Source organism: Micropterus dolomieu, linkage group LG14 (assembly GCF_021292245.1).
Source record: "Micropterus dolomieu isolate WLL.071019.BEF.003 ecotype Adirondacks linkage group LG14, ASM2129224v1, whole genome shotgun sequence".
Lineage (NCBI taxonomy): Eukaryota > Metazoa > Chordata > Actinopteri > Centrarchiformes > Centrarchidae > Micropterus > Micropterus dolomieu.
The window spans coordinates 16615651-16631923 of NC_060163.1; the positions used below are offsets into that span (position 1 = coordinate 16615651).

The 16273-nt window shown below is 38.3% G+C and overlaps 1 protein-coding gene across 8 annotated transcripts in view; it reads right to left on the reverse strand.

Moving 5' to 3' along the window:
• Window positions 1-16273, reverse strand: part of LOC123982769 (calcium-activated potassium channel subunit alpha-1) — a 107979-nt gene that overhangs the window by 48188 nt on the left and 43518 nt on the right. For all 8 annotated transcript variants that reach the window (XM_046068598.1, XM_046068605.1, XM_046068599.1 and 5 more), the window contains exons 3-5: window positions 7822-7883; window positions 2181-2274; window positions 1964-2075 (exon numbers count right to left, since the gene is read on the reverse strand). In XM_046068598.1, coding sequence (XP_045924554.1) covers window positions 1964-2075; window positions 2181-2274; window positions 7822-7883 — 268 coding nt within the window. The remainder of the gene's footprint in view (window positions 1-1963; window positions 2076-2180; window positions 2275-7821; window positions 7884-16273) is intronic.

Consider the following 16273-nt stretch of genomic DNA (forward strand, 5'->3'; position numbering starts at 1 on the left):
TTCATCACTTCCCAGGAAACTCAACAAACGTAACCTATTGGCCTCAGGTGAAGATACCAACGATGGTCGTTCAGTCTTGGCCACAGGTAGTCTTAACGACTGTAACGACTGTCGTCACAGCAACCAGGAACACTAACGAACCAGCGGTATCGATGACCCGGGCCAACGACCCCACTGAGGTTAAATAGCTGAGTTTCCCTGCCAGTCAGTCAGAACTGAAGAAATCCTTTGGATGAGGGACGAAACGTCTTCCAGTATCTTCAACCAAGTCCAGTTGCCCTTGATTTTAACCTTCGTTGGATAGTGTGCTATATAGTTTTATGGATTAAACGAACCATTGATGCAAAGAACCATCGATGTAGCATTGAGTCAATGCTTTTTAGTAATCAATTTAATTGTTGAATCGTTTCAGCCCTAGCCACCACCAAATATGTCACTGTTAAAGGCATTGACAGCCCCCCGAAGCCCCTTACCCTAACCTTAAACATCATGTCTAAACCATTATTGTATGCAACTTGACCAGTTAACCCTGCAGCTGAGGGTTAACATCCTTGTGTTGCAATGGGGAACAGAACGGTCATATATGTTGTTTCGGAGAAAATGCTCCTACAGGTCATTTTAGAGTGAATAAAAGCAATGCATGCAAGTGATTAAAAAAACAAAAAAGCACACATTTTGAAATTTGGCACATAAAGTAGCCACAAGAAAACGTATCACAGATGACCTAATTACAAATCTGAGGGCAGTGAGTTGGAGATAAAATAATAAAAAAAACAATTCATTTAAGCTTGAATATAAGCACTATAGTATAATCAGTATAATGCAACTAACAATGATGAAGGACACTATACTATACTGTCCAAAACTACAACATGCATGATGAAATCATGAGAATTCTGTGAAAGAAAGGTTCATCACCTCAAATCCCAGCCATACTCTCACATGTCCGCTAGATGGCCTTAGCAGCCAGCACTAGCTTGTTCTACTTTTATCGTTTTCACACCAGAAGTCACAGTGCATTAGTCCAGGGAAAACACACAGGCACATTATGCAACTGCACCTATTCAAGCTGTCATACTGACTCTAAAGTAGAGCGTGTTCATTGCTGAGAGAGGTGCTAGTGTTGACTGCACTGCAGGTTTGTTTCTCAGCTGACGAAAAAGCAGCTATAAAAACCTCTAATGCAGAAAAAACAAAAAACAAAGATCCCCCTTAATCCTCTAATTCCTCACAGACCTCTCCGAGTGATGAGCTTCACACATTTAGCAGATTGACTTCTATTCTATCGCTTGAGCACCAAGCAAAGCTTATTACTTTTTTTATCCATTCGTGTACTTTTCAATCACCGCATGATTTAATTCGAGTGTTATTGGAGGTGATGCTGGAAAGCTCTGCTGGACAAGTGAAAGGCAAGTGAATGACACCTGCAGCACAATGCCGACTTCCCACAACACATGGCCAAACACATGGAACCAATAGAAAATTACATTTCTATTCAAATAAACTTGCATTAAGGCAAGTTTGAATGGCACACCAGATGACAGCCATACAATATTTGATAGAGTTGTCATGCAAACAAGCATTAGACAAGTAAAGCTTGGGTCAGCGTGCTTTTCAGTTTTCATGCTCTGGTGAAGTAGAGTTTTTCATTTCCAAAGTAATAGTGAGGATTTGAACTTGTCATGCATAACATGCAAGGTCCCAAAATGAAGTTAATTACATGACAAAACTACCAAACTTATATGGCTAATATTGAAGGTGTGCCCACGTAAATGACCACAAAATTCCAAGACATTCCCACATTGCAGCTTTAGTGACGTGCTGACATTATCTGGTATGTTCACTGGCCACTGCTAGACCTGTGATATCCACTGGGTGGCACCACAGGCTCCTCAACACAAGCCCAAAGAGCAACTGCACACTGCCTGTGCTCTGTTAAATCAGCCTGTGTGAGCATCCTTACCGAGCCAGCTCCTGTTCAGGTACACCGAAACAAACACCGGAGGGACCGTGAAGAAGTCCACCACTGAGTTCACCTCCAACCAGAACCACAGCTTGTCATTGGCAGCAATAAACTGTGGAAATAAAGAGTTAAAGATGAGATCACAGTTACAGGGTACACAAGAGTGCAAATTATTTCCGTAAATGTTTTTAATGTAGGCAACTTCAATTGTCCTTACACGGAGGCCGAAGTACAGCAAGAAGAACACGTTGAACGCCATGTCGATCTGCAACGTTAAGTCTTTGTAGAAGTTCTGACAGGACTCGATAGGACTATCAGACAGAGGGAGAAATTATGTATGTTAATGTCTTACAAATATTGACAGTCGAGTGAAGAAAGATATCTACAGTATTTCATGAAAAAAAAAAAAAATTAAATAAAAGTTGCATTCTTCTTTTCCTGAAAATGCATTTTTTAAGATTTCCAAAAGAAGAGGAACTTAAGTGTTGAAAAAAAGTGCAATAGTTGGTATTTTCCAATGTTTTTTTCTGTTGAGAAAGAACATGCATTTATTGTCACACAAGCAATAACTTGAGATACCTGATTAACCCTTAAATAACTGCAATGTTCCAGGTGCAGTATTACACAATGAAAATGATGCTGTCTTTCCTTTCGTGCCTGCATTTCTGATCTCATAGACAACATTTCAGATAAATATTAAGTCAAACATGATGAAAATGCAGAGCCAAGGCAGTCGTTTAAGGGTTAAAAGCATGCAGGGTTCATGTCTTCTTTTATGAAATCAGGCAGCCATAGCAAATGCTAGCAATGTAGTGAAGTCTCACCCTCAAAAAGCTTGTATCTGGCACAAAGAATTCAAATAAAGAGAAATAAATAACCAAGTGAATGTGACTGTAATAGGTTAGTAGGATTAGGTAATAAAAATGATGACCTGGAAGAAAAAAAATATCCTTTCAAAATATTAAGCACACCTAAAATAAAAACACAGGTTCAATATGTTAGTGCTGAAACAAGTAGTTGTTTGACATAAAAGTAATGTACAACAATTTTGATATTTGATTAACTGTTTTATGTCAATTATTAAACCACAACATTTGCTGTTTTCAGCTTCTCAAATGTGAGGATTTATTAAACTAAATATCTTTGGGTTTTGGACTGTTGGTCAGACAAAACAAGCTATTTGAAGATGTCACCTTTGAGGCTCTGGGAACTTGTTTTTCACTTCTTTTTTTTAAATGATAAAACAGAAAAAATAATCTATAGATTAATTGATAATGAAAATAATCATTAGTTGCAGCTATAGCAGTGGTTCTCAACCTGAGGGTCAGTATCCCACCAAGGGGTCACAAGGAAAGTGAGATTATTAACTAAACATATATACAGCATATTTCTGCATAAATACAAACACAAAACTGTAATTTTACTTTGTTTTATTTTTTTCCTGTAAAAAAAACCAAATTATTTTAAAATAATTTAAAAAAGTTAGACTTTGCTCTAATTTTGACTTTTTCGTGTGAATTACAGGATCATTTTACCATCAGTCCTCTAAAAATTACACAGATAAATGAATCTGAGAAAGAAAAATGACTGTGACTAAGCCTTCAAGATTCGTGTACATATGTGACTTTTGCATGAGCGGCCGCAAATAGATATTGCTTAGTTTTAAAGGACAACAGGATGAAAAGCACATGTTATTGTGAATCATGCTGATTTTTATTCCTTTCTTCTCTGCAGCATGTTAGTGCCAAGCAGGTCCCTCTCATACATTAAGTTAGTTTATTTTCATGCCTCTTTGTTAGTCTTCTACCTGCAGGATCCCTTCGCTCACATTCAAAAGCTTCACCAATGCACACCTCAATAGCAACAATCTCCCCTGTGCAGTTTAATACCACTCGGATTAAAGCAAATTGCTTTTGTTATGTAAAAGAAATCTAATAAACTCTGTTTGATAAAACACTGTCCCCATAGAGTTCATGAGGTGACACTGAAATACCCCGGGGATTATTTTAAACCAATCTGGTGCACAGTAGTAACAACAGTGATGAGGAAGACTCGAACTATCCTCATCGGCCTCACACAACCCTCCCCCCTGAGTATCTATAAAAATCCTTACCAGCAGAACATACAGTATATGACTCCAGCCTGGATGCATTATTTTAACCCTCAATTATAAACTGGACTTGTAGTTCCACTGCATTTGGGTGTGACCAAAGATTATCAACTTTCTGAAAAAGGAAATAAATATGAAGAAAATGGATAAAGAAGTTCCTCTTCATCCATCACTATGTATTTTGAATATTTATCCTTAGGGCTTCGTGACCACAAGAAAACCTGTATTAACTTCCTGTATCCTTAAAAACAAAACAATACACGCCCTGTTCATGGAAAAAAAGAGCATGTTTCTGAAAGGGTTGTGTTCCCTTTGAAACAGTGACACACTGAATTTTATAACTTTGCAGTTTATTTGATAATACAAAGAGAACTGTCTCACTGCTTTTCCCTCCTCCTGTTGCATCTTTCTCTTTAATTCACCCTAGAGGTACAATAAACTTAATTAAAACATTCAGCTGTCTTGCGTCTACCTCATTTTTCAAATTTACTATAAAGATAAAAAGGAAAAATATTTCTAACAAGGCCCCTATAAGAATAGTCCTAACGCGCGGGATAATTCTGCCCTTGTTTGCTGTAACGACACATCATTCCGGCAAATCCCTGTCATAACAGGGTGACAGACCATATAGTAGAGGCAGACCTGCTGTGCTAAATAATTGAGTTCCAGTACGCCTGGTTTGGAAGAGGACTTAGCCTGTTATGGATCACAAACCCTCCCTGTCCACAGCAGTTCTATTCTCCCTCCCTCCCATTATTCAATTCAGACTCAGGCCCCATCTACACTACATCTATCTTAAAAACAGTGTTTCAAAACAAATACGATCTCCATCCACACCAGCATTTTAGCGATGTACGAGACTTGATCTCCGTCTTTAAAACGACTGAAAACGCACATCGAGTGGCCATTCACATACACTGGGCATGCGCATGCCAGTGTAAACATGAATATGATTTGGCGAAAGAATAAAGAAATACAGGCAAAGAACCATCCCAGATTTTATTTTGCATGGACCAAACCTGAGATGGCACTGTTACTGAATGTAACTTGTTAAAAGCAGCTGTGTAAAACAGACTCGACACAGTACAAGTGTAGGCTGTAAGTGTTATTTGCACAGTACAAAATATTTTAATAAAAATACCTGATCAAAAACTCTGTCAGTAGCATTGTGTTTCTGCTTTGCATGACTTAGACCCAATCAGAGAGCCAAACGTGAGTGTCTGCGTCATCGTTTCTAAAGTCCTCCGTTTTTGCTCGTCCGCACTAAAATGCTCTCCAGAGTTTCAAAACGAAAAACGGGGTCAGCAGCTAAAAGAGAGTTTGTCAGAAGTTAGTGGAGACTAAAACAGAGCTAAAAGGTGAGTTACTAATGGACTTACATTTACCAGGTGGACAGAAACAAAACTTCCAAAGAATGCTAATGTTGCTCACTGTCAAGGCAACTCTTTGATAACATTTAGCCATAACAGCTTTGTGTTTACAGCTCGCTGTGCTGCTCTTAAGTGGCCAGAAAATCAGATAATGCAGGTTTAAATTAGGTTATTAAAGAATTTTGACCAAGATGTGCGCTGAGCAGGGAATTTCACAGTTGAATAACAAACTTGCTAGAACAAACCACAGGCGCATCTAAATAAAATTAGGGGAAACCAGCTGCACATGTAAGTCTGGTCATCCATCAAACTTTGCCAAATTAAATTCTTGTAAAAGTATGAATTATCACGTATATCCTACTAGTTACAGAAAATGTGTGGTGTGCAGCTCAAACATTTTTATTCTTCCCCCCAAATCTTTTTAAATGCACCTGTAGGTCTGTCATAAGGTAACTTTAAGACATAACTTTAAGACAATTATACATATGCCAGGCTGCAGGTTTAACAGCTTGTTGTGGAGTTTTTCTGCCCCCCAGAGGCCAAATAAATCAATGAATGAAACTTGTTTGGCATCCAGTGTTGATGTTTGACACCAAGCTCTACTTTAACATTGATGACAACAAAGAACAGCGTGGCACTCTCCATGTTCATCTTGACTTACACATGACGTGGGACTATTGAAGCATAGGGTGCAAAGGAAGACATGACTACAGCTTTATGAAGTAAAAACTTCCTTTGGAACTTAATCGGCTTCTTCTTCTCTGTGCAGCTGATAGCTTGAGATTTTCTCTATGAACCTAAGTGCGTCTGCTGTGTTGACGCTTCTCTCTGTGTCACTTCCAGCCAGGTCAGCCTGTCCATCATATAATAGCTTCGGCAGCCCCACAGGACTAATTACAGGAAGGGCTGTATCTGTTACAGTCTGCTGCCACATAGAAGCAAGCAAAGGAGCAGCTAACTGACTGCTCCTTGGCTTTAAGTACCGGGTTTGTTGGGTTGACAGGTGGGGGAAAATACTGACTGAATAATAGAAAGACCCAGACAAAGAGCCTCGAAGAATGAATATGAATACCAAATAATTGAACATGTGCTGCAGCACATGTCCTCATTGTGTATTTAACTATTCCCTTTTATTTGCCTGAAAAAGTTGAAGACAGAGATCACAGGTCATCCTTTATCAAGTGAAAAGGGATCAGGCGTGAGTGCAAACAAGTTCTTAGAACAGCAGGCCACAGATGGCTTTGGTGAGGATGTAACCCAACCTGAGCTTGTCCAGTTAATGAAATGAGATCATGCTCACAAACCACATCAGAGCAAGCCAAGCCCTCAGCTGTAAACAGTCTTATGAAATAACAAATAACCTGAATGCCTGCCTCCAGGATCTTGAGGCAGATTAGATGAGTTTACAGCCCATTCTGTCTTCTCTGCTTTAACATTACTCCCAGCGGAGACTCCCTTTGGGCTTGATAAAAGCTTTTATCCTGGTGTATTTTGCTCTGCTTCTTAATGGCATATCCTGTCCAAACGCCGCCAGGCTGCAGTAACAGTATATTGTTGCATATGGAGCTAAAAGGGTCTTCCGCTTCCTCTAGTTTGATGAGTGATGTTGATTGTTTTGAACAGGAACTTTGGTGCTTTCCGGCCTGTTTGAGGTCTGATCCTTTCATTACAAAGATTAAGCAAATTTTAACTGTGACCACTGGCTCTTTGTCAGCAGATATCGCCAGTAGGCTCAGAGCAGTTTACCTGGAAGGGGATTGGATGAAAACAGCCAGCAAGTAAACGTTCTCAAATACCATATACAGAGCACAAAGCACTCAAGGTTATTAAGGCTAGAACTACAGTATGCACTATATTTTATTTATGACGTATAGGAACCAGCTAATGGCTGAGGTCTCTGAGGCAAATCTAAATCATACATGTCTGAAATACATCCAATTTTGCAATTAACCATTATAATGTTTACAACTGAATCAACATAATTTTACCAGCAGGATTACATTAATTTAGACCAAAATACATACAAACTGACAACATGTAACTGTAATAAAGCTGTAAGCTAAAGAACTCAGAGACTAGGGAGGGCAGGATGAACACCTTGGGATGAACTTAAGGCCACTTCTCAGTTTCTTGATTTCTCAGTTTCACTGATCCATCCTTCTTCAGACCTGTTCTGGTTGGTTCAGTCACTATGAGGATACATTCCCATGATGGCAGCGTCAACATTTATCTGATCTTATGGTCAAATTATAAAACCAGCCTTTGAAAGTAGTCTACCTATCATTACAAATATTCTGCAGTGGAACAGGTTAAAACAGGGTTAACTGTGACCTATATGTCAAAGCGGAATCAACGGAGACGTTAAAACAAATACTTACTCAGAGGAATCTATGAAGTATATAACAAGGGCTCCAATGCTGAGAGCAAATACGAGCACCACCTGGGGAAAAAAAAAATAATAAAAAAATTACAATTTTACACATGTCACTTTCTACTTCTAAATCATCCTAAATATACTTTTACTCAAAAACTAGTTTAGAGCTAGACAGTAGATGTTTATAGGAAATGGGAAAAGTAGGACACCAGCTTTATGCATCTGACCCATTTGGCTGGAAACACTCCATTTGTTCTAATATTTAAAATGATTTGTGGGATGTGGAGTTACCAAAGAACAAATTTCTAAAAAAGCATTTAACTTTTGATGATGATATCAGTTTGAAGTGCACTTTTCAAAACCAAGTTACAGAGTGCATTAAAAAAACAAACAGATCAGCATGACATACAAAAAAAAAAGCTTCTCCAGTGTGAGAATTTTGTGCTACTTTTCTATGATTTGTACAATTGTAAATTCATTATCTTCAATCATTTGAAGAAGTCAACTTGGGCTCTGGAAAATGTTTCACTATTTTCTGACATTTTATGGACTAATCAATGAATCAATTACTTGACAAAATATTTAGCAGATATATCAATACTGAAAAAAAATGTTAGTTTTAGCTCTACATCTTTTATTCAACTTATTTTCTCAGACATATAAACTATTAGGCAACCTCAAACTTAATGTGATCAGAGGAGCAAATGCAATGAAATTACATGAATGCGTTTCAAGGTGTGTGGTAAAATGTTTTATCCCCATTAGTGAGCCCTGACAGACCTTGATACATCTTGTAAGCCTGCTGTAATTGTGTTATATAAACCAGAAAGAAAGAGTCACAATTTAGAGCAGCAGTGTCACAAACAAACTCATCAGTTACTGTACATATGACAGTGTAAATAAATAATCAAGAGCCCGGCTTATCAAATTGGCAGTGGAAGAGTGGGCGAGGTGACAGAATGTGGCTTCAGCTTTCACAGACACAAACAAGTAAGGATGCAGCAGCAGGGCCCCGAAGCTTCGGCGGCCACAGCGGAGCAGCATGACAATAAAAACCAGGGTACTGTTTTTACTCTGTCACTCTGCCTTTCTGCAAGGGGGGAGCCTATGCTGAATAAACCGAAGCCTGGAGCAGTTCGGAGCAGTCTAGAAGGCAGTTTTCAGTTTAATCAACATGAGATTCAGGTGTGTTAGCGAACAAAGCAAGAGTTGTCAGGTGTCAGCTCTGACACTGATCAAGCTTAGGTAAAACCTGATGCGAATACCACAGGAAATCAGACTAAACTATAAACACAAATAGTTGCATAGCATAAATAGCATATCTAGATATTTAGAGGTTCAACAGAGCTCAAGGTGACCACTATCATTTTGATCAATGTTACCTGTAGGAAAAAAGAAACCCTGTGTTGTCACATGATACAACACTATGGTCACAGAGAATCACACAGTAAGTGACTGCTGTCATGTTGTGTTTGTCTAACCAGAGACGAAGATAGAAGATTATCAGAAATGGAGGGCAGAGGACAAAATCTCTGTTATCTAACTAGCGAATACTTATAACAAAGCAGGCCTAAAAGCACCTAAACTACAACACAGTTCATGAGTTTTTTAACATTATGAGATGCAGCTGTTTGCCATTTGGATTAGAAAAGACCTATATTTTTAATTCTTTAAAAAATACTTTTCATGTTACAGTATCATGAATTGATATTTAAGAGTCTAAAAGCACATCAGCTCATTTACGCGGTTGCAAAATTAATGTCCTAATTTCCTTTTTAAAAGTCAGAGCTAATGTAGACGAGGGCTCGACCCAGAGAGACACAGATATGGACAGAAAGGTTTCAGCCAGACAGTAGAACTAATGTTTTACATCCTGAAATACACGACTAGGTTACCTGCGACCCTACCTGGCTTTCTTCTATTTAGAAATGACACAATGGCTACCCTGAACAAGAAGCCAATGGGCATCTATAATGAATGAGCTCAGCAGCCTAATTCATTTCCATGATGAGAAATTGTATTGTCAAACCGCAACCACTGATTGCTCTGTAATGACAAAAAGCACCCGCATACATTTTTAATCACTCTGTCTTCTTTGAAAGCCAGCAAATCTCTTTATGCCTCTGACTATCCCAGTTTAGAAACGGAAAACAATGTTGGTGCAACCCTAGAAATGCTAATGCGACTAGCAGAGGAAGATCAGTGATGGCAGAAAAAAAAAAAACACACAAAGAGGGGGCTATCGTGACCGGATAATGATGTGTCACATCTGTATCTTCAGCCAGCTTCAGCCATTTGTCGGCAGATAGCTCCGCCCACAAGGGGGCACAGTGAGCATGGACTTGCAGGGAGGACCGACCACTACATTAGTCCCTCTGCATGATGACCCAGAGAGCTTCCAAGACTTTGTACAACTTGCGTTTATTTTTGCCAACATACTCTTGCGCTCTTCTTTACTTGATGCTGTTGCTAATGACAAGATAAGAGGGAGATCACATTACAATAAAAGAAAATGACAAATACTTTATTTCAAATGTTGTAACAAAAATGATGTACCGCCAGGAAGGAAACCACTATTAAGACATCACTGGTAGTGTTTAATAAAAACATTTTTTTTCATGAAACAGGCTATTTTAAACAATTCCCAGCAATTTGAGACGAGCACACATGGGCAATTAAATGCATTAAAAATGTGTATTTAATTACCTTCGAATATTATGAAATATGTATTTTGCTGGGCAAAGAAAATAAGATGTAGTTTGTAACAAAATACTTTAAGAGCTTGTAGTTTTAATAATATTATTATGTTATTTACTATGTTTTTTTATTATGTTTTTATTATTATTAACTGGCATACACTGCACATATTCCATTTTCCTTATTCCTCAATTTCTGTAGTAAACAACCAGGCTGCCACATCTGTTCTCAATCAAGAAATCACTTACATATGACCTGCCTGACAAAGTGAAGTAGACCAAAAGATCCTCAAAAGCTAGACATCATGCTGCGATCCAAAGAAATTCAGGACCAAATGAGAAACAGTAATTGAGATTTATCAGTCTGGAAAAGGTTATAAAGCCATTTCTAAAGCTTTGGGACTCCAGCGAACCACAGTGAGAGCCATTATCCGCAAATGGCGAAAACATGGAGTGGCCGGCAGACCGAAATTACCCCAAGAGCGTAGCGACGACTCATCTAAGAGGTCACAAAATACCCCACAACAACATCCAAAGAACTGCAGGCTTCACCTGCCTCAATTAAGGTCAGTGTTCATGACTCCACCATAAGAAAGAGATTGGGCAAAAATGGCCTGCATGGCAGAATTCCAAGACGAACACCACTGCTGAGCAAAAAGTTTTCAGTTTTTCCAGAAAAAAAAAGGGAAAATACTCTGTGGACTGACGAGACAAAAGCTGAACTTTTTAGAAGGTGTGTCCCCCATTACATCTGGTGTAAAAGTAACAGCATTCAAGAAAAGGAACATCATGCCAACAGTAAAATATGGTGGTGGCATTGTGATAGTCTGGGGCTGTTTTGCTGCTTCAGGATATGGAAGACTTGCTGTGGTAAATGGAACCATGAATTCTGCTGTCTAACAAAATGTCCGGCCATCTGTTTGTGACCTCAAGCTGAAGCGCACTTGGGTTCTGCAGCAGGACAATGATCCAAAACACACCAGCAAGTCCACCTCTGAATGGCTTAAGAAAAACAAAACTAAGACTTTGGAGTGGCCTAGTCAAAGTCCTGACCTGAATCCGATTGAGATGTTGTGGCATGACCTTAAAAAAGCGGTTAAGGCTCAAACCCTCCAATGTGGCTGAATTACAACAATTCTACAAAGATGAGTGGACCACAATTTCCTCCACAGCGCTGTAAGAGACTCATTACCAGTTATCGTAAACGCTTGTTGTTAGTGCTAAGGGTGGCCCAACCAGTTATTAGGTTTAGGGGGCATTCACTTTTTTACACAGGCTGTAGGTTTGGATTTTTTTCCCCCTTGATAATACAAACCTTAATTTAAAAACTGCATTTTGTGTTTACTTGTGTTATCTTTGTCTAATATTTCAATTTGTTTGATCTGAAACATTTCAGTGTGACAAACAAATAAGAAATCAGGAAGGGGCAAATACTGTTTATATATAAGCTAGTCTCCTTTGTGAACACTAGCTTGAGGAAAGAAACTGCTTTGCTGTTTGGCGCAAATTTCCCATAAGATAAAGGTATTTAATCAAAATATGATCAGATGCTGCACGCTAAGGCAAGCTTATTGAATGATACTAAAATATTACAGAGGAAAAGAGCAATCAGGCAACACACGTGCTCTTGAAACTGGCAAATGTACTTACTAGCTAGAAACCACCCAGCATGCAGCCCTCTCTCTCACCTCCAAGATATTCTGATTGGCCACTTCAAATCTATGATGTGGGAAATTAACAAAGCTCATCTTTTCAATGTAGGGTTTTTGAAGGCAGACCCATTCTGAGGCAACTAAATTAATAAAATGTGATATCAGTTTTATAGAATGTGTTTTTATATTTTCAAAAGATAAATTACTATTTCAACTATGCACATTTCCTATCCACATTCATTTTGATACATTTGATGAGCAAGTATTTGTAATTTGTAACAAGATGCTTTTTGATGTATTTGTGCCCATGTCTGGAAACAAGTCCAAATAACATCTTGAGTTTGTTAGAGCAAGTCTCTGGTCATTTAAGACAATGTCAGGTCAATTCTCAGGTCTGTCAAAAGCAAGTCTCAAGTCAAGTCACAAAAAATTTGAGACAAGTTCAAGTCATCTAGTCTTTCAGAGCAAGTCTAAAGCAATTTATTATTTGTTCATTTAAAACAAGTCTAAATAATGTCTCAAGTTTGTCAGAGCAAGTCCAGAGCCATTTAAGACATTTTCAGGTCAATTCTCAAGTCTGTCAAAGCAAGAATCAAGACAAGTCACACACTGAAGAGTAAACAACTTACCAGGAACACAATTGTCACGATCACAAAAACTGGGAAATCAGACTGAAAAAAAAAAAATATAATACTTTTTCTCAGAAATCTTCAACCATAGATGTAAAAATATGTTATGATATATGTTAAGAAAGGACAACTAGAATCCTTCTAGGTCCACTTTCACAACAGATTATATCACCACCAATGATCCTGTCTATGACACACAGTATGTCACAGCCCTGCAGAGAGCACCAGCATGTCTCAAACATTCCGAAGTCAACCTGCAAACATCAGAGAACCCACTCGTGCTCCTCCACTCTTCCTGGAGCGTGACTCACCATCAAGCAGTGTGAATAACCTGCCAAAGAAATGGTTTACTTTACTTGGATAGAAAATCACTTTTAGAGAAGCAAAAAGCGAGCTTAAAGCAGCGTCACCCTCACTTATATTTCATATTAAAATGTTTTTTTCCCCTTCTTTTGTAGTTGGGCAAAGAGACAAACATTGACAAAGAAACAAAATCTGTATTTTTACAATGCAACAATGATCAATCAATGCATATTATTATATTATTGCTTTCTTGTTGTATAAGAAAGCAATAAACATCATCAATAGTGTGTCAGGCGCATTAAGTTAATATAACTGTCCAGCAGTGGTCCAATTAGAAGAATTGTGTCTGAGGAGAGCTCATTGACATTCAGGTAAGGTAGAAACATGTTTCACAAATTCTGCAGAGGGAAGTTGTGTTGCTCTGTGAGCTGCTACAGTATCTAAAAACAGGATTCAGAAGAACCAGGGTTCAGTTTGTTACATATTCCTTTAAAGCATGCGGTCACTGTGGGATCAAAGCTCTCATTGGTGGGATGCCAGAGATTTGTGTGTGCAGTCAACAGACTGTTTTAGTTTAACTAAAACTGTTCAGTCTGTGCTCCTTTTTCCTACGTCTCATCCAGTTCATGCATCTTTCACTTTATCTGCGCGCAGCAGTTCAACTTAAATGCAGTGTTACTCAAGTACTGCACTTTTTGAGGTACTTGTACTTCACATGAGTATTTCTGTTTAATGCTAATTTATACTTCGACTCCACAACATTTCAGAAGGAAATATTTTACTTCACAACATATATTTTGATAACTTTAGTTACTTTGCTGATTTAGATTAATAATACAACATCAAACAAACAAATCTAAAAAGTATTATATATATATATATATATCATATTCATCCCTTGATGAAATTCACAAGCATGTGTGATAAATAATATATACTATGGTACTTTTTGTACTTTAGGTATATTTTCGTGCCAATACTTTTACTTATGTAAAATTGTTAATGCAGGACTTACTTACTTGTAACAGAGAGAGAGTTTATACACTATGGGATTGTTACTTTTTACTTAAGTTCAGAACAGAAAATTACCTCGCACATCTATAACATGAGACAGGTGTGTTGGAGGGGGATTAGCAGGTCAAAAGTAGCAAAGAAACTCCCGCACACTGTCAAACTTGCAAAAATAAATTTATTTAATTTAATTTATGGCATTTTGCCTGATGAAGGTCTAGTACCGAAACTTTGCCAGCTTATAAATTTATTTTTGCAAGTTAGACAGTGTACTTCTACTTACGTAAAATACAATATCTGAGTACTTCTTCCAACACTGCTTACACGTTAATAGGAGCTTAAGTGTTGTTTTCCAAAATAAAATGACCTATGGACTATCCTGGTGAATTCCAGCCATTCCATCTGTCTGTCCTCAAATTCCACATTGACTAATAAGGGGCCTAAGACATAATGGCAAACAGAAATACAGAACTGCACAATAGAGGAGAAAAAAATCAATGTGCCATTCATAAGATGAATAGGGCGATTATAGGCTGTAATACAAATTGCAATACAAGTGGACATTCATGTTCATCAGATTTCTTTTTCAGAATTTGAAACACATTTTTAAAAAGAATAGTGTCAGAGTGGTAGTGGCAGAAGTTTTTCTGACAAATACTATAGTCAGAAAGCATGTTTCCTGCCATGAAAACCCACAGTGCAGCCTTGTACAATCTGTAAATCGCAGGACTGAATACTGTAATTACCAAATCTCTACATTATTTTGCTATTTTTTTGATTGGCTATGAATCACCCTGCAAAGGTACCCACCATCACACACATTAACTTTACCACTAAATCATTTAATTACATGTATCCTTGAATTGTGAGAGACACCTTGGTCTTCATGACTGTCCCCACTAATTTTATCTTTTTTTTTTTTTTTTACAGTGCTCCTGCACAGTTTATCCTCCACCCACGTTTACAACAACAGCCATAAACGTGATCGACTGCAGCCCTGACAAACACAGACACTGAATGAACATTTGAGGCATTCCCAGTGCCATTACTGTTGAACTCTTGCTTCTTTGCAGCTGACAGGACAATCTGTGACATGTGATGCAACTTCAGTTCTACAATCTCAAGCTGTTGTTGTTATTGTTACCATACTGACGGCTTGGAAAAGAGTATTATTTTGCGTAAGCACCATGATGGATGATGACCACATTATGACCTTTTGCTACTTTGAGGTCCTCCACTGTCTATTTGGAGCACTTTAGAATACACACAGGGCTTTTGTCAGGCCTGAAACAGAGCTACAGAATTATGGCTAAAATAATAATTGATAATATTGCTGGATTTCAGTTGATGATTGTCAGAATTAAAATTATTAATCTTTGCCGATTAGGATAATGTGGCTATTTTGAACTACGACAGCACAATCTTAAAGCTTCACTTATCAATATTTTTATATTAAAGAGGTGGTACTATGCTTTTTGGCTTTCCCCCTCTCCTTTATTGAGTTATAGCTCTTTTTTTGTGCATGTAATAGGTTTGCAAAGTGAAAAAGCCCAAAGTCCAGCCCAAAGGGAGTTCTCCCACAGAAAGCACTGCTCTGAACTGCTTGAAAACAGCTCGTTTATAGTCCAGCGTCATAAAGTTTGCCAAGCGGCTAGCGGGGTCAGGCACGCCCTCAAACCAAGCTAGTCTGAGCGTAGGCCCTTTGATTTTAGTTAAGCCCCTTTTCCACTGCACAGTACCAGTTCGACTTGCCTTTGGTTGGTTTTCTATTGTGTTATGTTGTACCTGTACCTGCTTCCAGGTACTTTTTTTCATATCACCTCACCTCCTTCGAAGTTCCAAGCAAGCTGAGGGATACTAAAATGTAATGTGAAAACAGGACAGACTGCTGATTGGTCAGAGACAATATTCACTATTCACTGCATCATCATTGCGTGCACCAGACAGATACCAGCAACAGAAAGTTTTATATTTTACAGTTTTCGTATGCAATTTCATCACTAAATCCACTTCTGAGAAGTTCTGAGGTGAGCAGCTGCATAGATTTCGAATATTGACAGTTTTACGAGAAGTGAAGAACAAAAATGTGCTTGAATATTTTCAGAGTTGAGGAGCTCCGCAAGTGGCTGCGGAGGATGCCTGTGCCAACCCGCGGGAGGAGCGTG